Source organism: Dendropsophus ebraccatus, chromosome 6 (assembly GCF_027789765.1).
Source record: "Dendropsophus ebraccatus isolate aDenEbr1 chromosome 6, aDenEbr1.pat, whole genome shotgun sequence".
Classification (NCBI taxonomy): Eukaryota; Metazoa; Chordata; class Amphibia; order Anura; family Hylidae; genus Dendropsophus; species Dendropsophus ebraccatus.
Window position 1 is genome coordinate 79,295,724 of NC_091459.1, and position 27,715 is coordinate 79,323,438.

General features: G+C 43.4%; 1 protein-coding gene across 1 annotated transcript; it reads left to right on the forward strand.

The window, feature by feature from the left end:
* The first annotated feature begins 7 nt into the window (after window positions 1-7).
* Window positions 8-27,476, forward strand: PDCD10 (programmed cell death 10). Its single transcript, XM_069975253.1, has 8 exons — window positions 8-164; window positions 7,738-7,940; window positions 14,705-14,758; window positions 20,412-20,529; window positions 22,382-22,508; window positions 23,285-23,363; window positions 25,190-25,272; window positions 26,983-27,476. Exons 2-8 carry the CDS (start codon window positions 7,845-7,847, stop codon window positions 27,062-27,064), a joined length of 639 nt encoding a protein of 212 aa, XP_069831354.1. The 5' UTR covers window positions 8-164; window positions 7,738-7,844; the 3' UTR covers window positions 27,065-27,476.
* Window positions 27,477-27,715: the final 239 nt, after the last annotated feature.

Below are 27,715 nucleotides of genomic sequence, written 5' to 3' on the forward strand. Positions count from 1 at the left end.
GCCTTCTCGAAAGGTAAACTCGTCGGACTGATTCCGGGCAACGCCTTGTTTCTTCTTCAGGACGGCGGACACTTCCTAGAACGGACTTCCGGTGACAGGGACTCCAGAGCGGTGGTGGGAACACGAAGGCGGGGGGGCTGCCTCATCCGCTCGCCGGATCACAGGTAGCCTGCGGCGGCTGGTTGGTTGTGTGTGTGTGTGATAGGTTGCGGCGTAGGCCGGGTTAGCCGGTGCTACAGAGTGTGCTGAGTAATGCTGAGCCTGGCCGGGCCTGGAGGTGTCAGGCAGACCGGTGTGCTCCCCTGCATGCTGGCGGCGGCTCCAGCTCGCTGTACGGGCCGGTGCTGCGGTCAGTGGGGCCTCCCTGAGCACTAACAATCCATAGGGCTCACTGGCCTCCACCTGTGTATGCCACTTCCTGATGAATCACTGGAGCTCAGGTGTGGTACAAGTTACTGATCCACCAGGGGGCCATAGCCGGGCCTGACCTATCTGCCTGTGCTGTCTATGGAGGGAGGGGGCATGGCTGTCACCACACACTGGGGGGCCATAGCCGGGCCTCACCTTCCTGCCTGTGCTGTCTATGGAGGGAGGAGGCAGGGCTGTCACCACACACCGGGGGGGCCATAGCCGGGCCTGACCTACCTACCTGCCTGTGCTGTCTATGGAAGGAGGGGGCAGGGCTGTCACCACACACCGGGGGGGGCCATAGCCGGGCCTGACCTACCTACCTGCCTGTGCTGTCTATGGAGGGAGGGGGCTGGGCTGTCACCACACACCCGGGGGCCATAGCCGGGCCTGACCTACCTGCACCTGCCTGTGCTGTCTATGGAAGGAGGGGGCAGGGCTGTCACCACACACCGGGGGGCCATAGCCGGGCCTCACCTTCCTGCACCTGCCTGTGCTGTCTATGGAAGGAGGGGGCAGGGCTGTCACCACACACTGGGGGGCCATAGCCGGGCCTCACCTTCCTGCCTGTGCTGTCTATGGAGGGAGGGGACAGGGCTGTCACCACACACCGGGGGCCATAGCCGGGCCTGACCTACCTGCACCTGCCTGTGCTGTCTATGGAAGGAGGGGGCAGGGCTGTCACCACACACCGGGGGCCATAGCCGGGCCTCACCTACCTGCCTGTGCTGTCTATGGAAGGAGGGGGCAGGGCTGTCACCACACACTGGGGGGCCATAGCCGGGCCTCACCTACCTGCCTGTGCTGTCTATGGAGGGAGGGGGCAGGGCTGTCACCACACACCGGGGGGCCATAGCCGGGCCTGACCTACCTGCCTGTGCTGTCTATGGAGGGAGGGGGCAGGGCTGTCACCACACACCGGGGGGCCATAGCCGGGCCTCACCTACCTGCACCTGCCTGTGCTGTCTATGGAAGGAGGGGGCAGGGCTGTCACCACACACTGGGGGTCATAGCCGGGCCTGACCTACCTGCCTGTGCTGTCTATGGAGGGAGGGGGCAGGGCTGTCACCACACACCAGGGGCCCATAGCCGGGCCTGACCTACCTGCCTGTGCTGTCTATGGAGGGAGGGGACAGGGCTGTCACCACACACCAGGGGGGCCATAGCCGGGCCTGACCTACCTGCACCTGCCTGTGCTGTCTATGGAGGGAGGGGGCAGGGCTGTCACCATACACCGGGGGCAAAGCTCTCTGCCAGGCTCTGGATGCCCCACTATTCACCTGCAAGTAAAGCCCTGGTCCCCAGCTAGTGCAGCTGCTGACAAACTACAACTCCCAGCATGCAATGGGTCAGGCCATGCAGCAACTGGACAGTCACAAGTTGGGGATAGTAGTCAGGGCCTGCTGGGAGTTGTAGTTTTGATGCTGCTGATAGGCATCACTGAGGGCATGATGTGGCTGGTGTGACAGGTTTGGGGTTGCTGGGCATGCTGGGAGTTTTAGTTTTGATTCACCTGGGAGACAGGTTGGGAATTGCTGTTAGTGTATGCTGGAGTTATATGACAGCCGCTGAGCCACACATTCAGGAACAGTAGTGTTAAGGAGGTTGTATGGAGATAATGTTTGTTCTATATACATATTTGGCTTGTGGTTGTGTAAACCCCCTGCAGCTGCTGTCCAACACTCCTTATTCATCACTGTCATCCCTGGAAGAACTGCCCCCTCAGCCAATTAGACTGAGGCCGGGCACCCCAGGGGGCAGAGATTGCTTCCTAGAGGGATGAAGCATTGCTGGAACCAGTAAGAAGCAGTGATGAACTGGGAGTGTGGGAACTGCAGCTGTGTAGGATCGGGGGAGGTGAGTACCACTACTTTATTGTTTTTGTACCAGTTGTGCATAAATGTAGAACTTATCCCTAGGCACTTTGTATATTTGAGCAAATGTACATCTTACATCACCTTTAAGATAGTAACCTTCTAAGTTGTGATGTCATGCCACCACTTGCATGGCTTGTTGCACACGCTTGGTAAGTTGTTGAATGACCTCTGGGGCCCGGTCTTGGGCTTCTATTGATGGGACGCAGATCTGTTGGCTACAACAGTGACCAAAGGAGACAAGCACAGCAGATTACATACATTTTTTAAATGCTATACCCAGTCATTAGACATTTTTCATGTCTATTGGGTCAGAATCTCTTTGCTGCGTTCTGTTTTTAAGAACAGCCAGTGTGAACTTGGTAATGAGCGTATAGAAAGTCTGTGTAGGCTTCTATATAGACTAGAGCTTGTTACTATCTTCATACAGTAAGTGGTGCCGTATAGCAGATCCCATCTCCTGCAGTTAGATTGAGAGCTGATCCTGGAAGTGAAGCCCACTGCTGTGCACTTCTGTCTGCTATATGCAATTGCTGTGACCCGGCACATCTAAGCTTCTAATATGTCTGGGCCATATTTTAAAACTTTAACTGACAATAACCGTTTAAGCTATCCCCTGCCAATATCGAGAATACAGGTGGATTGTACTCCTAATAATGGGAGCGTCAGTGCTCACGGCTGGGGCCACTACTTCATACATTTTCTGAGACTTCACAGCCTCACCAAGCACTAAACTTTGCAGTGTCCTGAAGCCCATAGACACTAATTGGTCCCAACTCCAACTGGGTTTGTAATTTTAGGCCCCGTTCCCACTGATGAAAGGTAGCGGAATTCCGCGACGGAATTGTCCGCCGCGGAATGCCGTTAGCCTCCCGCTCATAGTGGGAGTCTATGGGAGGCGCGCGCTCCTGCCCTGTCCGCGCTGAAGAATGAACATGAACAGGCTAACGGAATTCCGCAGCGGACAATTCCGACGCGGAATTCCGCTACCTTTCCTCAGTGGGAACGGGGCCTTAGAGACCATGGGGAAGATTTATTGCTCTCTTATAGTAAGATTCTCTCTGTTGCCCATGGCAACCAATCACAGCTCAGCTTTCATTGAACCAGAGCAATTATAGAAATGAAAGCTGAGCTGTGATTGGGTTTTATTCCCTTTATTATCTTTCTTGTTAATGGGTATCCCCCATGTTCTGTTTTCTGTGTTCTTTGACAGTCTGATGAGGTTTTGCCCTCTAACGGGTCTATTCGGATACATACTGTAATCACCTTTAGGTCGAGTCTGAGACTGCACCACTTTCTGATGGTTACATGTCAGGTGCAGTCTCGTTGGGTAGGCCTTGTGTGTTTGCCGCCTTAGAGTGTGTTCACACTGCGTAAATAAGGTGAAATTCCACAGCAGAGAGTTGACATGTCAATTCTGTAAGCGGAGAGCCGCGGCAGCAGAGAATCGTTCACTCTCCCATAGAAGGCTATGGTACACTGAGGCAGGTGGGCTTCTGTGGCGGAGAGTTCCGCTGCGGAATTCTGCCTGATTCACTTAGTGTGAACATACCCTTAATGAAAAGTATGAGCCGATCATTGTTAGTTTGTCCCCATGTTTAGGACCCTCCCTATCAAAGTAAAGATCTTCTGTAAAATTCCAAACAACATGATGGGCAACACAAAAGTAACTAGGGCTTGTCAGGTGCCATTGATATTTGGCATGTATCTGATCTGATGCATTCTTTATTTTCGTTGTTCTTCTACTATGTGAAGCTAGCTAAAGCTGCACGTCCGCAGGGTGATAAGTGAGTGTGTAGGTGATCAGTAAGGCCTGATCACTGGAACCACCATCAATCACAGGAATTGGGGTCCCATGTACCCCAAGTGAATGGAGTGGTGGTTGAGCCTGCTTGCTACCTCTTTATTCCCTCACTGTATGGCACCTTGTATTAAGTGGTAATGAAGTGAAGAGTACATAATGGACCGTGTACACCCACAGCTCGTTTATTAGTATAGATGACAAAGCTTCATGTTGTTACAACATGTAAAACTACAGAACCCTTTTGAGTGACTTTATGGCCCTGTTGGTTCTGTTAATACACTTAAGCTGAGTTGTTGGCTTATTTAAGCATATTATGTTGTTTATGAGAATCTAAAATAGACTTTACGGGTAGGAGTGGATTTTTGGCTGTTTGATCTTAATAGGCTTCATATAACTCATTGTGCAAGTGTGTGATGGGGACTGGAAGAATGTGCTGATAATATAATTCATTTCACCCTTTTGCCTTCCTAGGACCACCTTTCAACTTCCTAACCACTGCATACCAAGACTGCCTTTTGTAAGATGCTCTGACCCATTTATCTATAGAGTATACACAGCTATCATAATTTTGCCCCGTCAGTCACTCACACTTGCTGACCTTGACTAATAGATCTTGTCCTATATCCAAACAGGAAGACCTCTAGCTGTCAATGCTGGTGGTTGAGGAGAAGCTGCTGGGGAGCCCACTAATAACCTGGGGTTTACGCAGTATAAAATTGATGTTAGCCTTACTTAAAGAGGAACTATCAGCAAGTTAGGCGTATCTAACCAGCTGATAGCCCCTTATAGCGCACAGGACGCTAAGGCGGAAGGTGTATGTTTCTTACATTCTTCCTCGGTGCCGGTCCTGCTCTGTTAGGGTAGCTTTACATGTACCGAATCCGCAGCGGATTTCAGGCTGCAAGCGAAATCCACTGCGGATCCTGGTAGTGTGAAGTTGAAAGGGTCACATACACCCAGCGGTATTTTCATTCCGCTGCCAGTATGTGACCCGGCTCGGAGCATACATTACCTGCTCGGCACCGCGGCTATTTGTGAGGCTCCCCTCACTCCCCACAATTAGTGCACGGCAGCACTGATTGGCTAATGAGGAGCGAGGGGAGCCGGGAGCCTCACACACAGCCGCGTCGCCGAGCAGGTAATGTATGCTCCGAGCGGGGGGTTAAAGGGGGCGGCTTACATATCCGCAGTGGAATGAAAATTCTGCTGCGGATATGTAACCCTATAGACCTTTACACTACATGGATTTGCAGCGGATTTCGCTGCAAACTTGCTGCTTAAAATCCGCTGCGGATCCGGGACGTGTAAAGTTACCCTGTCTGCTCCATTGATACCTTCTGTCTCAGGGGCTATTCTGTCTCAGATTCATCTAACCTGCTGATAGTTCCCCCTTAAAAATGGTACTCCGGTCATTAAAATTCTTTGATATAGTGCTGGGGCTGCATAGGAAATAAAAATCCTACTCTTACCTCTTCACGCTTCCTCAGTGTTCTCCTGTGGAGTCTTCCAACTTGCTCAATGCTCCGGCCACTACGTCCGCGATCAACTCCTTTTGGCAGTAATTGAAGTGCATCTGCGGCGCGGCCAGTCTTTGGCTAGGTGGATTGTCTCTGCCGAAACAATTCTGTTTCAGAGGTTGCGGCCGAAGCATTGAGAGGGGGACTCGCAGGTGCCACAGGAAGACATGGAGAGTGTGGAGGGGTTAGAATAGCTCCAGCACTGGCCAAAAGGTAAAAGGGTTCTTCTCCGAAGACTCAATTTTTTTGCCAATACATTGCCTTTAAAGAGACAGACAGGGGTGTGTGAGAATTTAATAAACTACTTACCAGTCCTCTAGTACGGATTCTGCTGCGATCCAGGTACGTCACGGCCCAGCTGTTCGATTGCTTACTCTGTCTGGGGGCAATCGATCAGCTGGGTATGTGGTGATGCAGGAGGCCAGTGACTGTCAACGGGAACCGGAAGTGGTGCTGCAGGGCACAAGGATTGGTAAGTATAGTTATGTTCTTGTACCCCCTCATTTTTTTTTTTTTTATTTACTTTTTATTTCATGGGATTGTAAAGTGTCATTAGAACAAACCTCTGACATTTTATAGCCGCATTTGAAAGGTTTTATCAGTGGAGTGGGGTCCAGGTGCTGAGACCCCCGTTGATCGCTAGAACAAAGGGGCAGAGGCGCTAAGCAGCGAGCACCCTGCCTATGGAGGAGAGATAAAGGGGAGATGAAGGAGCACTACCCTCCTGTTGCCACCAATGTTTGTGTCCGAAGCTGTAATTTTAGGCAGCTTCCCCTGGGTACTGTATATAAAAATAAAATTTTAATATTTGACTAAAAAGCGATACACTCCCACCCTGGTCCACCACAGCTTCAGTTTCAAAGACTGTGTCCTTCATTATGCAGTTCTTGTAGTGTGGCCCAGATGTACCAAAGTATATAAAACAGGTGTCCACTGCCCATAGCAACCAATCACAGCTTATTTTTCAGCTGTGGTAAAATGAAAGCTGACCTGTGGTTGGTTCTTATAGGCAGTTAACAGCAGTTTCTATTTTACACCCCCCCCCCCCCCCTTTTCAATAGTCTGTATTAGTATATGCATCATTTTGTGTGTTTTTCTTTCTCACTAAAAGTCATGTGGAAAAAACTAAAGCTCAAAACCATATGGGTTTTACCACTAAGTTTTTGGCAATGTGCCCATGGGATTACCATCACAACTTTCCATGGTTTTACTTTTTGGTGCACTTTGGCGTGCAAAAGTTCCTGTTTCTTTCACAAGCTCCCGATTGCGTTTTTTTTGTTTTTTTTTGCAGATTTGCACTTGCTGCGCTAAACCTAAAATAATTGTTCAGCTTGTCAGGAAGGAGGCGTGGTTTAATTGCCACCGGATTTATTACAATATGCTGTATTCCGAATGCTAAGGCAATGGGAAGCACTGGTGTGTGAGACATCGGTCTTAATAAATTCACCCTAAATTGTGTAAATGGTCACTGGCATTGATCTTTGAGCGGCTCACACTTTGGAGCGCCATTTCAGTGGCACAGAAGAGGAATACAGTGTAGAAAATAGGATACTCTGGCACATGGTGGACCTTTCTTAATGTTTGTTAGGCCTGTGAAGTTGGTGGGGAGGGGGGAGGGGAGAAAAATCTTTCAAAATTCTATAATTTAGTTTTCATTTGAATTTTATAAATGTTCCTCATTAATATAGATTATGTTCTATCTATCTAAGGACAATATTTATTAAAACCAGAAAAACACTTTCTCACATACATACTGTATATTTAGAAAGGGTGAAGCATTTCCTCCATATATCAGTAATACAGCACTGGCCCTATTAGATAGGTATGGTCGGGGAAAAGTTGGCGGTCACTATTTGGCAGTTTGTTTCTAGAAGTAGTGCAGCAGTAACCTCTGTCCTCAATGTGGTGTTTTCTCTCTGGTGGAAACAACTGTGTGTTTTTTTTTTTTTTTTGTGTGTGTTTTTTTTTTTTCCCTTCATTGTGCATTCATATATGGGTGGGTTTCCCAACAGGGAGAAAACCCCTAATGTCCTGCTGAGTCTGATGGGACAACCTTTTATCTAAAAACGTATTGGACTTTGCTAGCCCTTTGAATGTAGACTGTTTCATCGATACAATGTTCCTTTTCTTTCAGGGTAACAGAATAATTTCTTGCACGAATAGGAAAGCCGGCATCGAGCACGCTGAATGAGGAGTTTTCTGCTTCCATAGCACTATATTCTTACAGCCTGGTCTCTTTGAATGAGGATGACAATGGAAGAGATGAAGAATGAAGCAGAGACCACTTCTATGGTTTCCATGCCATTGTATGCGGTTATGTATCCAGTATTTAATGAGGTTGGTGATCTTGTTATGCAGTACATAGAGAGTCACTACCCCTTTGACCCTATGCAGTACATAGAAATACTTGGAAATGTACTTCCCAGAAAAGAAGCAAGTTTCACCCATCCTATTTAGGGTTGGATTCACACAAGATGTGTATGCTGGCACTGTCCCCAGTTTTAGGAAACCAAGCTTTGACCTCACCGTGACTCTCCCTTGGTTTGTGTAACTCTACCGTAGGTGGTGCTCAGCTTGAGAAAACAGTCCAGTAAAGTCTTTGCACAAAAAAAGGGATAAGATGAAGTGCGGCAGCTCACCAAAATCGGTTAAAAGATGCTTTATTTGGACATAGAAGGCATCAATAGCAGGTACTATCCACAAATAAACAGAGCGACGGCCGTTTCACGTATAAAACGCTTCTTCTCGGCTCACAAATACAGCATGCACCTACATCACTTTTAAGCTGCTGCTCCCTTCTGGACACACCCCCCTATCACCATGGTACACGGTGAGTTAATACCCTCACAGGCAGATGGTGATAGGGGGGTGTGTCCAGAAGGGAGCAGCAGCTTAAAAGTGATGTAGGTGCATGCTGTATTTGTGAGCCGAGAAGAAGCGTTTTATACGTAAAACGGCCGTCGCTCTGTTTTTGTGGATAGTACCTGCTATTGATGCCTTCTATGTCCAAATAAAGCATCTTTTAACCGATTTTGGTGAGCTGCTGCACTTCATCTTATCCTTTTGTGCAAAGACTATTTAGGATTGGAATTGCTATTCTTAGCAAAAAATAAAATGTGAAATGCACAAACTTCACTATTATGCTGTTCTCATTTGTAAAGACCCATGTTGCTGTGGACAGGGCCCTGTCTTGAGCAATTTTGATGCAATAGAAGGAAACAAGAATGTACAGTGTAAAGTGTTGCTTCAGTGTCTTTCCTGACTTCTCCCTGTTGGACAGTCATTGAAATGCTGCTCTACCACTCCTATGATGACACACAAGAAACAATAGTAGGGTGAGGCTGACACTGGCATGGCTAAGTTGCTTGTTTAGTGTATGACCAAAAATCAAATGTATGTATATGCTGTTTAGAAGCAGTTGGTCTGTATATTATTATTATTATTATTTTATTCTGCAAGAATCAGGAGGATTCTTTGAAGTGACCAAAGATTTTCAATTGATAGTAACACTTTAGGTTGTATATTTGGTCTACAGAAAGTGATTTAGTACAGCCCCATCCCCCAGAGACCAGGAGAGAAGTGTACAGAGCCTTATCTGTGTGCATAGTGTTGCTATCTCTCCTTATCTAAGCCTCCATTAACTCACCCACCCTCCATTCATAGTGAGAGGATTCGCCTCATCCCATCACATATACACAGCAAAGCTGACAAGTCACTTATGGACTGGGATCGGTTTAAAGGCAGTATTACATGGCTCAACTCGCAAGGTAAGCAAGTGCTGATCTGCTAGATTGGTGCTTGCTTAAGGGTCCTATTACACAGAGCGATTTTTAACGACTAATGATAAACGATCGCAAACGAGATTGTTTATCGTTAACCTGAAATTGTTCACCATATTACACAGAACGATGGTAATTAGTTATAATAATTACTATGATCGTTATTGCGATTGTTACTATAATCATTTATTCCTTCTGATCCCAGCAAAATAATGAACAATGTGCAATTACACTGAATGATTAGTGAAAAAATGCAGAACTTGAGCGAACGAATGGAATTACAGCGAACGATAAGCACACAATTAGCGAACGATTAACAATAATTTTAGGTTCAGATCTAAACCGACATACAAATGATTTTTTAATTGTTGCCTGCAATTACACAGAACAATTATTGTTTAAATTCGAACGATATAACAATCTTTCGCATGATATTTGTCCCGTGTGATAGGGCCCTAAGGCTCTATTACACAAAGCAATTATCGGCCGTATTATTTTGTGTAATGAACTATGACTGCTGACATGGCTGGCTAAACTACATGGGGAGATCCGCCTGATGTCGCCGAATTTCTCTGTGTAATAAGACTTAAAGCTAGACATATACATTAGATGTAAATATCCTATTACACCAATTACACAGAGCGATTATTTGCCAAATTAGACAGATATCTTCCTGTGTAAGCGAGTCAGCAATCGTACAAGCAAACGCTGGCTGATTGCTCACATTAACCTTGTCAAAAGATAATTTGCCACTGGCAATACGTCACTCCATATATTAAGAAATGTGCAGCTGATGAAATAAGCTAAATGGGCTGCGCGCACACAGCTAGGGAAGCTGCACGACAACTGAGCCGTGTAGTAGGCCATGCTAAATTGATGCTCAGTTACACTGTTGGTCGGGCCATGTAATACGACCTTCAGTCTGCCAAACCTAATGATTTTGGTGAGATCATCCAACTATATAAAGTGGCTTTCCAACTATCCCCTGGCAGAGAGGATGGGACTGTTTTGTACTTGGAGAGAAAGCTGCCATTGAGGTGTGTGCGAAACACTTTCTCTCCTCTCACCATTCAGATCGCATGAACGCCTATCTATAGATGTGAGAAGATAGCTGTCAGCGGTGAACCATTCAACCGCATTTTAAAATGTATGCCCAGCTTTACTGCTTTGGAAAGCAATGTAAAAAACTGTAATCTAGAGTTGATTTTTTTTTTTTTTTTTTTTTTTAATAAAGGGGTACTTGGAAGGGAAAGTTTCATGTATTTGTTTTAAAATAAACGGGTGTCATAAAGTTCTAAGATTTATAAATTCTATTAAAAAAAAAAAAAAAACCTCAAGCCTTCCAGTACTTAATACCTGTTGTATGTCCTGCAGGAAGTGGTATATTCTTTCTAGTCTGACACATTGTCCCTGTCACCATCTCTGTCCATGACAGAAAATATCTAGAGCAGGAGAGGTTTTCTATGGGGATTTGCTACTACTATGGACAGTTCCTGTCATGGACAGAGGTGGCAGCAGAGAGCACTGCGTCAGACTGGAGAAAACACACCACTTCCTGCAGGACATACAGCAGCTGATTTTCAGACAGAAGCATTTTACAAATATGTATAACTTTTTTTTACCCCAGTTGATTGTAAAACATTTTTTCTCTGGAGTCTTCATTTTAATATAGTCACATTACAATTGATGCCACTGTCACTTGACATGTCAAAAGTTTTTTTAGATCTGTTGAGTTGTTAGACCATAACTTGATAGAACAAGCAGAGAAGCATGCCATTGAGCTTTTCTCTCCCCGCTCTTACACTGGGAGTCCTTGTCTGCCATGTGGCACAGAGCAAGAATGCCCTTATACTGCACCTCTGACCTCTTAACTCGTGTATCTCATAACCAATATTCAGTATGTAACACCATCTATTCATTTAGTGTATGCAGTGATCAGGTAGACATAGAAGAAACCTAAAAACATAGGCAGTAAATGGCCTTTATAGGTGCTCACTGAATTTTGAAAAGTTTAAAGGAGTAATGTAGCGTTAACTAAAATAATAAAACCCCTGTAAATGTGCTGATATGGCTTACCATTTTTCCGCCGCACTTTCGGGAGCCTTGTGACACGACAACCACCGTCCGTTCTGCACCCCTGTCTATTTTTAAAATTTCCTGCCCTTACTGTTTTGCAGGTGTGACGTGCGCCGCCAATTTCCCATGGTGCAGCGTGCGTCACACGCCACCTTATTTCCTATGCCGCCCTTCTCCTTATCCTAAACACTCCCCACTCCCCTGCATTACCCTCCCCTTAAGCTAGTTATGCTAGCTTCATAGTCTCTGGAGTCTGCCCGTTCACCCTGTTACTGTGTAATGTATAGTAAGGATTTCACAGTGACAGGGTGAATGTAGCAGAGACACTTGGAGATTACCTACAGGAGATGCTGTGGATTCCCTAACACTAGCGCATGCGCGCCAGAAGGGTTGTGATAGGTTGCCAGTGGACACATACAGTGTATTCCAATAGAAGCTAAGCAAGCGACGTCACAAAGTGGGGCCAAGCTAGAGGCGGAACTAGAGGCTTGCCAAGGGCAGAGTGAACAGGGGACAGACTATGGGTCGACGCACAGACGAAAAAAATTCAAATCCAGCACTTCCGGCGGTGTTTGCAACAAGCAAAAAAGAGTGGAAGACGACCGAACAGATAATAGCACCACATGACAAAGTTATATAACTTTGTCATGTGGTGCTAGATTCATAAAGAAGCTTCTCGCTGCACTACCCAAGAGGGTAAAGAGGTATCCTGGTGACTTGATATAATGGAAGGAGGGGACTTTCAGAATAGAGAAAAGCAAGCACTTACCCTATTCCCCCACAGCTGTATTTCTGACTCTTCTGGGTCTCAACACTTCCCTAATTCTCCTTTTTAGGGTATAAACCCACACACCGTATATGCAGCAGATATGCAACAAATACGCTGCAGATTTGTTGGTACAGATTTGATGCTGTGTTCAGTTATTTAGATCTAATCTGCTGCGATTTTGCTGCGAGTTTGCTGCGTATCGCAGCAGTAAATACGCTGCATATACGGTGTGTGGGTTTATACCCTTAAGATGCGTTTTGATCTACTTTTTTCCTGTAATTGGCTGTTTCCAGTAGCATATAGAAACTTAGTTGTAGAGCTGATTCCTTGGTAGAAAGACTGGAGTGAATGGCTTTTTAAGTGGAAACCACCATTTAAAGGGTGTAAATAAAATGATCAATTACCCGATAAGCAGCAGGCTTTTTCTCCTATCATCCTGAGATAAAGGCCATTTGTAGAGGAGATAAACCCCCGACACGTTCTAGCGGCCGTCTACCGGCCCTGTAATCTGCCAGGCTTTAAGCACTATACAAATGTTTCCACTCATGTAGCATTTCCTATAAACAAAGAGCCACAATCTTTTCTTATGATCTGTGCCGGGATTTAAAAAAAAAAAAAAAAACCTTTTTATTTTTTTCCCCAGCATTATATGGATAATTCTGCTTTGCTTTTGCTTTCCTTTTTTTAATGGTTCCTCAGATGTGATAAATGTGATTTATGAGTACCGTGGGAGTGTACGAGGACAAAAGCTGTGTGTAAAATTATAGCTTCAATTTGTGCAGTGTCTCCAACTTGAATCAATCTGAGCTTTGGCTTCCGAAACGGCCATTGTATTATTTTTGGGACAGCTGGTAAACAGACTGCTCGGTAATGCTTGTGCATCTGTACGGAACACTCTCCAATAGGAAATCATTTAGACGCATTGCTTTTGGCGGATTGTTTTCTGCTTAGACACCTAAATATGCAGATGCTGCAAAACTCCCATGTAGGGATATTTTATTTTGTGCTCTCTACGTGATACTGCATACTTACCATATAGCACGACGTATAATGGGGAACGGCATTGCAAGCTCTGCAGATATAGAGATGTTTTACTAGTCTGCTAACCCTGGAATCTCTACTTCACCTTTCTGAGCTGCAATGCAGTAAATGATCACAGGAAGGAATTGCTCAGAATTGCCGAGCACAGAATGAGCACTTTGTTTAGCTCAGATATAGTATTTTCCTCTGATTGTAGTTTAGTTCCCCTACAATAAAAAAAATTACTGCTTGATTCTATTGTCAGAGAACCAATAGGTCTATAGTTAATGCTATCTCTGCATACTCAAAGTAAGGGAAGCAAGTTGAAGCGATTATTATGAATACAGGAATATCAACTGCACACAAATTGCCATTAATTTTTACATTTTTATTTTATGCACTTAAAAGATTTTTTTTACTGTTTTCCAACACAGGTAGCAAGGATTTAACATAAGTTTTGGTGTACCATATCACTGGACGTTACCGTCATTTACAACCTTTGTCAACATGGTATACTGTGCTCAAGAGTTATAGGATTCAGGGTAGAAAAAGAGCGCTGCACCTCACACCTATGGCTGATACTAGTGCCCCTAGGCTAAATAAAAAAACACATCCGAATTTTGTGTATGAATTGATCAAGCCATACTGCCCCATGTACCATCGTGCAAGTCCACACCATGCCAGTCAGTGGCTACCAACCCCGCAGGCGTGCACAGTCAGGGAACGGCAGCCATGGGAAGGCCCTGCGACCCCCCATGCCACAGGACCAGACCCAAAAACACCACACCAGAACCCGGCCAGCACCGCCGGCAGAGAAGGTCGCCCCCAAACGGCACAAGTCTGGATGAGGTATTGCGCTCACCATAGCTGCTGCAGACAGAATGGGAAAAGACAGGAGGGATTAAAACCATGTGCACTCAGGTGTCTCCTGCTAATTGTGGTCATGTGGGTTGCCAGGAGGAGTGCAAAAACACGGAGAAAAGAGAGAAACAAAATACGGTTCAGGAAAAAAAAGAGCGCTGCACCTCACACCTATGGCTGAAACTAGTGCCCCGTGGCTAAATAAAAAACACATCAGAATTTTGTGTATCAATTGATCAAGTTATAGGAGACACCATGTGTGGCAACTGCATAGGGGTAAGTGGTGGCGGCCGGCAGGAGATATTCTTATATTCAACCAATAGGTCTGTGTTATCCACAAGGTTATCACCTAGCCTTTCCAGAAACCAGTATGAGAAGAAATTGAACAAAATTTTTTATCTTTTTTTGTCTATGACTTTACACTGGAGAGCCTTCTGTGATAAGTGTTTGGCTTGTGATATTAAGTCTTCAGTAGACATTTATCCCCAAATGTTATTGCTTTGATGCTTTTACTGAATAATACAGATTATTGAAATGGTGATTCACTAACTTACTTTAAAAAAAAAAAATGTTTTTTCCTCTCCCCCCATTCACAGCTAGAGCGTGTAAACCTTTCAGCAGCTCAGACTCTCCGGGCAGCTTTTATAAAGGTAAGGTGACCAGTCCTTTTTTCATACACACCTATGCATGCCGTCATCAATTACAAATGATTTGTATGTATTGATCTTTACCACACAGCTTTGTAGAGTTTTGTTCCTAGCGGTGACTGCTTTTATTAGCTTGTGGGGGGCAGCTTGCCTGGCTGCCCGTTCTTATCCCTAGAGAATCCTGTACAAGTTATGCCGAACAAACAGATGTTTTAAAAGGAAATTGCTTTTTTTTATTTTCATTTATTAGTACATCTATTATGGGGGCTACCATCTTGCCTAAGCTGATTTTAACAGCATTTAGGAACCTGCTTTACAGCAAGCCCCATGGCATATAGACAGTGAACATCTCTTGACCCTGTTGTTTCTATGGGATACATTTTTAAGCATTCTCAACTTATGTGACCTGTGAAAAGGTCATTCCACGGGGAGTGGCTAAGAGATGCTGTTTTTTCGGTCACTGGTGCCACCTTTTCAGTGTAATATTTTACAGATTACTTTTGATGTCTCCTGGTCACATGCATGGGAATCACCATGTAACCACAGACAAAAGGTCTTATCCAGCCATACAAAATTAATGGCCAACCCCTATTTCAGGCCATCCGTATGATCAGCAGGTATCTAACTTCAGATCAGCTCAGTGAAGCACCACACCAACAGTTCAGTCCGTGATCTACAGTCCATAAGCTGACTGTATAACACGGATGTGTAAATGAAGCTTTAGGTCTGTATTACATGGCCCAGATAATGCAGTAATTGAATATAGATCTGCTAAATTGGCACTTGCTTAAGAGACTATTAAACAGCTCGACAATCGTGCAGCAAGGACTGCATGGGCATCATTAGCGTAGTCCCTTGCTTTTTATAGAAAATAATAAAGTTATACTTGCCTCTCCAGGCTTCCTGGTGCCTATTCCTCGCTTACTGCAGCCACAGTTGAAGCTTCTAATTCCTTCTCTGAAGTGACAGGCCGTTTAGCAAATCACTGGCCAAGACTGGACAGGGCCTTGCCCAGGGATTGCCTTTAGAGGCCTTTTACTTCATAGAAAGTTTCAGTGGTGGCTGTGATGAATGGGGACAGTGTACAGTGAAAAGCCAGAAGGACATGAAGGGAGTCTGGACAGGTAAGTATAATCACTATTATTTTTCTTCCTGTGAAATCTGTTGGCCATGCATTTTTATTAGGCTGCATTCACACGTTCTGTGTTTCACATGGAACATGGGCGTGGAAGGCCCCCTTCCACCCAGCATCTCTGATATCCTGGGAGCAGGGGGGAACTGTATGAATATGTGCCGCATTTTGAATATTCATAAACATGGAGATTGCTGTCAGCCGGAAGGTGAAGCCACTGGAATACTACCATAAAAAGGGGGCCTGTTGAAGACCATGTAAAAGGTGCAGGAAAAAATAGCTGACCATAAATATTGGCACTGTCTGCTATTGTACTTGGCATACTTGGAGATCTCTTACTACTAAAATACTATTTTATTAAAAAAAGTAAAATACAATAACATGGGTAATGTGTTTCAGGATATTAATTTTCATCAGATCCATACAGTGACAGTGCAATACTGTACGCTTTTATCTATGAAAGAAAAAAAAAAAAAGTGAGGCCAATTATAAAGGACAACAAATAAAAAGTATTGAACGTAACAAACAATTAAAATGGATATCCATTAGAGGTTTGTACTGTAAACAAGGAAGGTATAGATCAGCTGTAGTGAGAGGTCAGTGGGAAACTGTGAGATTGGCTCTGTAACACTGCGGTGTTGAAGAAATATCCATATATGCAAGCAGAAAGTATTTATAAAACCAGTGTTACAAAAGATTATGCAGTACACAGATATAACATAGAGAAGTTGATGACCCATTCCTTTTAAGGATTCTTCCTCAAGCTTCATGCTGCCATCTTTAAAAATATTTCTGGACTGCTGAACGGCATCTTCTCAACTTACTGTTTAAATTTCTTAACAGATTGCTTATAAACACTTAAAGGTGGTCTCGGGAAAGAAGTTTTTATTGGGGTCAGGGTGTCTTGAAAACAAAGTGCTCACCTGCCTGATTCTGTGTTGCCTGGGTCCCTGCTGTCAGCCCGCAGGATATGCCCATGCAGCCTTTGACTTGTTCCAGTAGAATTTAACTTCAGCCAGTGATTGGTATGCTGAGATCAAAGTCAGAATTGTTGGTCAGCGTGAACTGGGCATTGTGTGATTGGCAGTGGCAGGTTATCTGGCAAGTGAGTATGCAACCTGCCCCCCTCCCCCTTTTTATTTTATTTTTACAACCTCTCAAAGTCTTTAAGCACCTGTCTGATGATGAAGGCATTTTAGATTCATCCATAGCAATGTTGCCAAGCAAGTGGATATGCGTTTTACTAATAGAGCAATCCTAACTTCCCATCCAGTATTGTATGAAAGTGGACATTCCACTGTGTTCCTTGTAGCATGTAACAAGTACCTCAATTTATTAACCTAATGGATTAGTCCAGCAGGGATCTAAAAATAGTTAAGAGAAAATTAAAAAAAAGTCACCTGTCCCAGCTCCCACACAGTGCCGCGTCCCACTCTTGGACTTTGCAGGCTGCCTTCTGACCCCCAAGCCGGCTACGTCATGACCCAGCTGACAGATGCCCTGCTCAGCCAGTCAGTGACTGGGGCAGGACACCACTGCAGTCACTGGTTAGCTGAGTGGGCTGAACCCCAGCAGTCTGTGACATAAATCCCAAGTCATGACATAAATGGAACCGGGGAGAAAATGACATCTGGCGGGGTCTGGTAGCTCTGTGATGTGACGCAGTGCGGAGTTCAGGAACAGTAAGTGTTTGTTTGTTTTTTTTATTTCCCTCACACACAAGCACACCCCCTACCCTTAAAGGGGTTATCTAGCAAAAAACTTTTTCTTTGAAATTAACTGGTTTTAGAAAGTTAGTGTATAGATTTGTATTTTACTTCTATTTAAAAATGTTCAGTTTTCCACTACTTATCAGCTGCTGTATGTCTTGTAGGAAATTGTGTTTACCTTTTCTCTTTTTAGTCTGACACAGTGCTCTCTGCTGCCACTTCTGTCCAACACAGAAACTGTCAGAGCAGTACAAGTTTACTGTGGGGATTTGCTACTGTTCTTGACAGTTTTGTGACCCGGCCGGTGAAGTTTATCTAGGCCGGTACTGTGGTTTCATTTATGTTGAATTGGGATGCGGGTGCATCCGTGTGCGCCCACATCTCAATTCACCATTGTGTGAACTGTCAGTTCTGTGTGGGCGAGATTAATAGAAAAGTTACGTTGTGTGAACGTAACCTTAAAGCGAATGTACGATCAGTACATTCGATGTAAGTGTTTCATATGAAAAGAACATCGCCGGGAAGTCGGTGCCATGGTCCCTTTTTTTTTTGAACCGTAGCCCAACTCCCATGCACATTGCCAATCTATTACGGAACACCATCCCGGACAGAAGAAACCCCCTGCCCTCTGTGACATGGGCCCATTAGAATCAATGGAGCTGCGTCATAGAGGGGTTCCTCCCACTGGGGGTGGTCTGGTCCGCCTCCAGTTCTTCAGTCTGGGATGGTGTTCCTTTTTTCCTTTTTTTTCTGTTCCATAATAGACTGGCACCAGGTCAGGGTTGGAGGAGGAGAAAAAAAAAAAGTCCTATTTATATGCAACACTTAAAGTGAATGTACCTTATGTTACATTCACTTTAATAATAGAAGATGTAACTGTACTGAGAAGTTTACCTTTATACTGTTGAATAATGCGCCGTGTTCTGTACTGGGGACAGCCTTTATTACACCCCAGTGTTATACCAAATGCGACCAACACCAGTTGGTTCAAGGGAATCTTATTGCTCCTGATTTAAAGATGTATTGCTACTTCTATATTGTTTTGTTGATCTGTAATAAGAGGCTGGCCTCACCTTATGCTAGATGGGTAGATAAAATTCTGACACAGCAGGAAAATGTAGATTATGGATTATGTACTTTTATGTAGCATTAACATTTCTACTCATTGCACATATGGAAGTGGGATGGATCAGTGCAACTTTTACAGAGGATTGTAGAGAAAAGTCGCTCCTTAAACACTCCTCCACCTCCCATGTGAAAACTTTAATCAGGCAGATGAAATGCAAATGTAATTAAAGCATTCCCATGCGACCCACAGGGCAGATCCACCTCTGTTTGTATGCCAAGGTGACCTGCACTGTGTTTTAGATGTGGCAGATTAAGTGTTTTTCTAAAGCTGGCAGATGTAATGAATCACACTCTTATTAATCTGTTAGTGTTACTGACCCCACTCCACACATCTTGCAACTTCTTTCATACAAACGTGACGATTTTGATAAATTTTGCTGCAAACAAACCATTAACCAGCAGAAAACCGCAGCTATTGCATTCTAAAGCCAAGAAACCTTGCCATATGATTTCACGACAGATGTCAGTGTGCATAACCCCACATCTAGACACCTATCAAGGAGTTGGTAAGGTGGACTGTATTTCTCCATCCCAATACCATGTATTATCCCATTACAGTAACACTTGGTAAGGCCTCCTGCACACCTCCATATTGGTTTTGTGTGTCACAAAGGCGTGGATCTGTATTATATGGATGACCCACAAAGTGTCAGCAATAATTCATCCCCAATCATACTGCACACATAGGGGGGCATTTATTAAGTCCGGCGTTTTTTACGCCGGACTTAAAAATGCCCCCGCAGCTCCGGCGCTATGGGGATTTATGTAGAGGCGGACTGCTTCTACATAAATCCGGTGCGCACCGCCGAAAACCTACGCCAGCTGAGGATTGGAGTAGGTTTTCGGCATACATTTGGGCGTAACGGATGGTAAATCGCGCGGACTCGGAGTCCGCGCCCTCCGCCCACTACACGCCCCCTTTCCGCCCCCCCCTGGTGTACTCGGCGGAAAGTGCCGATTTGCGAATTATTTTATTCGCAGATCGGCCATTTGCGTATAAAAAAAATACGCAAATCGGCACTTTCCGCCGAAAATCATCCGTTCACCGGATGATACATGTGGCCCATAGTCTTAGTCTATACACTCTATACCAGTGCTTCTCAAACTTTCTACTGAAGCCTCACCCAACAGACCAAGGCAATGCCCGTGCCTCATCAGACTGACCAAGAGGGTGCCTGGGCCTCACTATCTGTGGTGAAAGTCCATTAAAAAGATGAAAATAATGCTAGGGTTACCTTTCACCTATCTCCCTAGCTCTAGATTCTAATAAAGCAAGTAATAAAGTTGCTAAAATGGAGATAGTTGCAAACAGCAAAAGGACTGTGCAGATCATAGTAACTTTTGTGCAAACTGCCTCCCCAGCTGGGCCTCACCAACAACTAGGGGGCGCCTCACTGGTGAGGCCCGCCTCACAGTTTGAGAAGCACTGCTCTATACCATACACTAGAATGGCTCCTATACTATCCTAAATTGCGGACAAAAATTACTGGGAATGCAATAGATGGAGGTTTGCTCCCTTTGGGCCCCCCTTTATGGAAATGTCAGCTCCTGTTTTGTCTGTCCCATTCTTTGTGTATTTTATGACTGTAAATGTCTCTCCCTGTTTTTGCACTTTTTTTTTATTAAGTGTGCTTATGCCCTGTGTTACACATGCAGTATTTTTATCTATATCTTTTGTTTATTTTAGGCAGAAAAAGAGAATCCAGGGCTCACACAAGATATTATTACAAAAATCCTTGAAAAGAAGAGTGTGGAAGTAAATTTTACAGAATCTCTTCTACGTATGGCAGCCGATGATGTGGAAGGTGAGTTGAAGTGCATGCTCTATAAGGGTGTGTGCACACTACAGAATCCGCTCAGATAACTGCCAGCGGATTCCATGCGCACTCCTGCTTGAAGTTCCACCCGTCTTATAGGCTCCATTCTATGCTCTGGAAGATTCCAACATCTGCCCAAAGATTCATTGTGTCAATTCTGAAAGTTATCTGTGCAGATTCTGTAGTGTGCATATACCCTTACTTGGTGTAGGAAATATGGCTACAACATTTAAAGACATTAAATTAGAAATTAAGCCCAGTTTTCATGTGCCCTCATAGTGCGATAAAATTCTGCATTAAGAATAAAGAAAATTGACCTAAATAGCACAAAAACAGAGTGGTTTTAGGCTAGGGCTACACTGCAACTTTAATTACATGACCAGAAGATTGTAATGTTGCATTGCAGCATCAAATGTAACTTGCATGTGATCATGATGTAGCCGCAATATGACATTTGCACAAAATCCAACTTTTGGGATTTTTTGGGGGAACTTTTAGGCTATGTTCACGCTACGTAAAAGTACGGTCGTTGTTGCCACCAGCAACAACGGCCATACTTAATGCAGTGTGGAACATTGCCTATTCCTCTATGGGATCCCGGCCGGAGCGTAAACGCATCGTATATATTCTCCGGCCGGGATCCCATTCTAGGCCGCAAAGAACTGACATGTCAGTTTTCTGCGTCCGCAATTCAGTGAATTGCAGCCGTAGGAAACCCTGTCAGTTCACACAATGAAGCAAGCGGCTCTGGCCACTTGCTTCATTGTACGCTATGGAGAGTTCTGATGCGGGCGCGCGCTCATGCGCCCACATCAGAACCCTTAGGCCATAAAGATCATCCGGCCGTGATGATCTTGGCAGAGGCTGGCCGGGTCACGTAACGGCCGGTCTGATACGACGTGTGAACATAGCCTTAAAGTGTCACTCTCATTATAACTTTCAAATTCTAAATCAACAGTAGATAGTAGTAGTAGTAGTTGCAATATACATTCATTCTTTTTTACCATGCTGTAAAACAAAGCTATATACTTACCAGAAATCCAGGTCCAGTCTCCTGAAGGCGGATTTTCTGACTTGTCCGGGTTGTAAAAAAAACAGACTAAATACAGGAATTCCAGCCAGTACAGGGAGTCACGGCTTAATGTGTCCGTCAATCACATGGCTGCCTTCTCTCTGCGAGCACTCAGATAGCCTGGGATACACTGGACTTCCTGTTTTCTGACTGTTTCCTGTTTTTTGAGGGGAAAAAAACTGAAAACAGGAAGTGCTGTGTTAAAAAAAATAATGAAAGTAAATTGCAAAACTTGGATGCCATTTACTGTTGCACGACACATGTCGTAGTGTAAACCTTAGCCCTATATGCAGCAAGCCCTGGAAGTGGATCATTCTTAGTTTATCACGAGTGGTAGTATATTCTTGCTTTCCTCACACAATTTATTCTTAGGCACATATGCATTGATAATTCTTGCACACTGTTTGTCTTGGAAAACTTTGCTTGCGTAGCACTGCAGTACTGCTGCACAAAAATTTTTAAAAATTGCACATGATTAAGCAGTCAAAGGTAGCCAAGCTAATCTGTAATCAGGCCCCCTCCTTGCGCAAAAAAACAGGATATGGCGAACATGACTTAAACTAGTGAAATCTAGCCAATTTGCCTTGATAAATGTTGCGCAGTATACTCTGTAAACTAAAAAAAAAATGCAGACACTTTGGTACATATGCCCCTGTGTGTCCTAGCAGCTGCTCAAAGGGTTGCATTTAGTTACTAAAGAGGAAAAACTGTGGGAACTGTAAAGAAGGATCAACATGTTAGTCATCTGCTCTTTCCGTCTTTTCTCAGAATACATGATTGAAAGGCCTGAACCAGAGTTCCAGGAACTGAATGAAAAAGCACGGGCACTTAAACAGATCCTTGGTAAAATACCTGATGAAATCAATGACAGAGTGAGGTTCCTTCAGACAATCAAGTGAGTGTGATATTGGCTTATTATTTCTGCATGGCTTAAATGTCTTGTATTTCACATAAAATGAGCGTGTTTCCAGTTATGAAAATCATGTTGTGTACATTTCTCTGTCTTGGTTGCACACTGTATTGAGCAGAACCATATGCCATGCTTATACAGCTCTTTGCCTATATGTGCTCTTTTTTCCCCTATAGAGCTGTATTAAGTCTAGTTGGCCTTTGGGATCCTGAGATGCCAAAAAAACGCTCTTTATTTGGCCATTAAATATATCTTATCAAGATACGGACTTATCAACGTCCTAGTCAGTTGTCCCTAAGAACCCTATTACACAGGGCGTTTTCAGCTGAACAGACGGACATCATCCTAAGTAATAGGGATAGCGAGTAGCCAGTGAACAAATGAGCAATGTTTGTTTGTCAGCTGATTGGGTTGTTTTGACATATCAGATATCATTGTTCATCAGCTAACACATCTGCCCCGTAATAGGCTCTGACTCCTTCTACTCTAATGGATAATCCATTTATAGGTCTCACAGCAAAGTTATCTATGCAGCATGTACTAATAATCAGTGCAGATTTAGGCTATGTTCACGCTACCATCGAAAAGAAAGAGGGACAAGTCCCTTCCATTTTAAAAGTAGCATCAATTGATTTCAGTTGTGTGGGTGTTGTGTGTGTGTGTGTGTGTGTGTGTGTGTGTGTGTGTGTTTTTTTGTTTGTTTTTTACGTCTGCATTATTCTTGGTTAAACAAATGTGATCATCTTCTTCCTCCTTAACAGAGATATTGCCAGTGCAATAAAGGAACTTCTTGACACAGTCAACAATGTTTTCAAAAAATATCAATACCAGAATCGTAGGGTAAGTTTAGTGATCGCTGCTCTTGATTCCTCACCTGCATTTAGTTCACTGTACTGACCAATATGACTAAGTGGCAAATCAAAATTTCAATCAGGTGCATTGGGAACATTTTTAAATAACCTGGAGTGACCAGCGTGACCTTGAATACTGGCAAAATAGAAATACTTCACAATCCAGTATAGCTAGGTTAGTGCCAGGTTTCTTTGCCCCTTCTGTATTCTTAAAGCGACAGTCACCCCCTTTTTGCATTCTGACTTCTCTACACAGATGTAAAGGGTAATTTCAGCAGTTTTCATACCTTATTTTATATCCTACATCATGGTGCTTGTTCAAGTAAAAGGTTATCTTTTATCATCTGCAGATTGTGCAAAGTGTGTGACGTCAAAGGAACATAGGCTCCGTCCCCTCGTCAACCATTTGAACAGGCTGGCCTAAAGGTCTGTCTGGCTCTGTCGGTCCATACCATTGGACGGCGAGGGGACGGGGCCTATGTACTGATGATGTCACAGAGGGGAGGGGCCAACAGTGGCACTGTGGGTGGAGCGAAGTGGCACTGTTGCTGTGAAGCCCTCCCACTTAGCACAATCTGCAGATGATAAAAAAATCACTTTTTACTTTAACTAGCACCATAAGGTATGATATAAAATGAGGTATGAAAACTGCTAAATTTACCCTTTACACCTGTGTAGAGAAGTCAGAATGCAAAAATGGGGTGACAGTGTCACTTAAAGCTCTATATCAATTTGGTCTAAATCATAGATGGGACTGGTTGCTAATAATGTGCTGCTAACAATCTTGTTAAAGGGAAACAGAACATGTATCCTTGTCATTTAGAGAACGGATATGTCGTCGCAGAGACACATCAAACATTTTGATTGTCTGGAGTTGTTAGACCCCACCAATCTCTTAAAAGGAGCAGGTGAATTGTGCCATTGTGTTTTATGCCCCTGCTTCCCCTGTCTTGTCAATACTTCTGACATACCTGTTGGACCTCAAAAGTTTTTCTAATGAACCTTTAACAAAAGAGAATGAAGAAAAGTCTTGGGTCAGCGGCCATACCATGCTTTTTCCAGATTATATCTGTTGTAATTTCTAATAAGCAATTAGTTTAGATGGTACATGCTCAACTCCAGTACAATGTAACATACATGGTTAAAACTATGCTCTATGTTTTATTTTTCCTCACAGCAGGGACAATTTTCACACAAACACAAATATTGCCAAAATTAGATAAAGTTATATTATCCCAATAGCCCTATATTGATCACCTCCTAAGGACAATATCAGGGAGCAAACCTCAGGCTGATATCCTCCCCCACACCCCTCCCCCTCCACAAAAAAAATAATTTTAAGAGTGCCACCCCTAAATTTTGCATGTAGAATAAGGAGTGGGGCATAATTTTACTGCAAAGATTCTGGGCTTTACTGTATCAACAAGATCTAGCTTTTATATCCTATTTGTGGCAATAAATCTTTAGTTACCAAACAGAGCTAAAATAGGTCATACTCTGGTATGTGCCTCTCCATGTAGGGGGGAAAGTCAGGCCACCTCTTGGAGATCATGGTACATCCCAGAGGTTGGACAGTCATGGGGCTAGGAGATATAGAAAGGGTTTATTTACACCCACCATATTTGTGGTTATTTTCTGTCATCTTTTGTATAAAATAACACCCATTAAACACTCTTCTGTTTTTACTGCAATTGTGTGTTGTGTAGACAAACCACGCACCTCTGCGCACAAATACAACAAATGGTCACATTTCAGTGAGGTTTGAGCTAAAAGGGATTTTAAAGTTTATGTTACTAACACATTGTGTTTTTACAGGCGCTCGAGCACCAAAAGAAAGAATTTGTAAAATACTCTAAAAGTTTTAGTGATACTCTCAAAACCTATTTTAAAGATGGAAAGTAAGTATTGTTCTCTAAAATGCCTTATTTTACATTGTGAACATCAGGTCAAAGATAGCAGCGTGTAGCTTGGCCCCCTAGTGGCAGCAGGCCATGACTGACCCTGCAGAGATGTGTAGTGTAATAACCCACGTTTTATTAGGTACGCTATAACTTACTACAGACACATTCATCATTTGTATTTTAAGCAGAGTATGTACCCCAGATTAACAGAGATAATAGTTATTTTTGGTGGTAAAAAAAAATCTTATAGTTGCTTACAGTGAATAGTATGGGCTAAAGAATGACTGACAAATGACTTACCAAGAGCAATACATCTGTCTGCTCTTCCATATTTATTGAAGAGAGTAGTAGTAGGTAGTTTACCTGGGCTGTAGGTAGAAGTGGCTAAAGTTCTCATTTGAAGTCTGCTCTGGATTTTTTTTTTCTTTTGTTCTTGCTAGTAGAAGCCTCAAGGGCCACCAATACTTACCTTGTGAATATGTTCCTTCTGTAGTCTCTAGAAAGGAATCTATTCCTATAATACATTTACTAGTAAATAAAAATATAGTGACTGGGGAGACTACTTGTTTTTGGGGACCATTGAAAATTTGGTGCTTGATTATTCAGCATTTTAAGAAGCCGTACTTCACAATTACTGACATAAATCCCACCAAAGGTTAAAAAATGTCTCCCACCAAAACTATTACTTTAAATAAAGTTCTTGCATTGGGAAGTCACTTTGTCTCGTGGCTACAAATCATCTTGTATTTAATCCTTCGGCAATCTTAAAGTGTTTTTTTCTTTTTATACATTTTAAAATGCTTTTAGTGTAGTTTGTCAGTAGGAACTAACAGAACGGTTGCAGCCTCTGATTCTCCCCTTGTCCATCCTGCTTTCTTTCAATAAGATTATATTGCCACATAAAACACTTCAACAATATAAAAGGACAGCCTGGCCCTGGTTTTATCAGTAGCCAGGCTGGTCTCAAGTAGGAGTAATAAAAAACAATTCCTACTCTTCCCACCACAATTTCCTGCTGCTCAGACTTTCTTCCATCCTGTCAACATAAGAGAGTGCCGCCTCACTAGGTCGGTCACTGTTGTGGCATGGCACAACTGAGCCGGCATTTTCTGTTGTCATAAAGACCAGGAAGTGGGGAGTAATGTTTGGTCACCAATGAAAAAGCAGTGTTGTATTTTAAATACTTTAAAACTAAGGGTCCAATAGTAAATATAACTACATTTTGCACCTCTAAAATGTTTGGAATCACACGATCACTCTCAGCCACTATGTAGGAGTGTTGTATAGGGTTATCACTGCTGCATTCATAAGATACATGGCAACATAAGGAAAGTGGTGGACACAGGTAATATATTTGGGTACAAGCGACAAGCCCAATTATAATGTATATGACAAAAAAGGAAGCGGCTTAGTCACACAGTGTAATGCACACTCCAAAAAGTTAGTAAGTTACATGCTTTATTAGTACAAAAAAAGCATCGGCAAACAATTCCTGGCTTTGGCTTCAAAAATTTATCAGATAAATCTCTGTGTAAAGGCCCCATTAGGCTTCTCTATGATGAATTGGCATAAGAAACATGGGGAGAAATTTTCATATCAAGCTCCTTATATTATATCCAGAGCCGACCTTACCATTATAAACAGCGGCCTGCTTTCCACAATTAGATCTATGATGTATTTGATCCTTTTTCTTTTTTTCTCTTGCAGGGCATTAAATGTATTTATAAGTGCCAACCGCCTAATTCATCAAACCAACTTGATACTCCAGACCTTTAAAACTGTGGCCTGAAATGTGTAAATGAATGAGAGCTGTAATTTTAAGTGGTGGACCGAGCCACTTTTATTATGTAAATTAAGTTTTGACTGTATAAATTATCAGTTCCGCCAGAGGGACATAAATGCAGGATGTTTAATGGGATTATTGCCATCTTACACCATATTTTTGTAAGATTTATTGTAGCTTATCATAATCTCACAATGAAGATTTTGCATCACTTTTTGCTATTATCATTCTTTTCAGAATTATAAGCCAAAAGAATTTACGCCTTAATGTGTCATTATATAACATTCCTTATAAGAATTGTAAATATTGGTGTTCTGTTTCTGACATTTTAACTTGAAACCGAAGAGCTGCAAGATTATGTATTTAACAATATTTGGTGGCAAATATTCAATAAATAGTTTACAACTGTTAAACTCTATTTCCCGTGTTAATTGTCATCTTTTCTTATTCTTTTTGTCTAGACCAGTGGTGGGGGACCTTGGGCAATTCCCAGCCAAAGGCTGTCTAGCCATGATGGGAGTTGTAGTGGGCCGCATGTTGCCCATCCCTGGTCTGAAATGCATGCAGTTAGTGTGACCTACTCCCAGGACTGGCTCAGTTACCATGTGCTAGTTTTGCCGTTTCATATTCATTGCCTTTAGTAACAGACAGTGAATT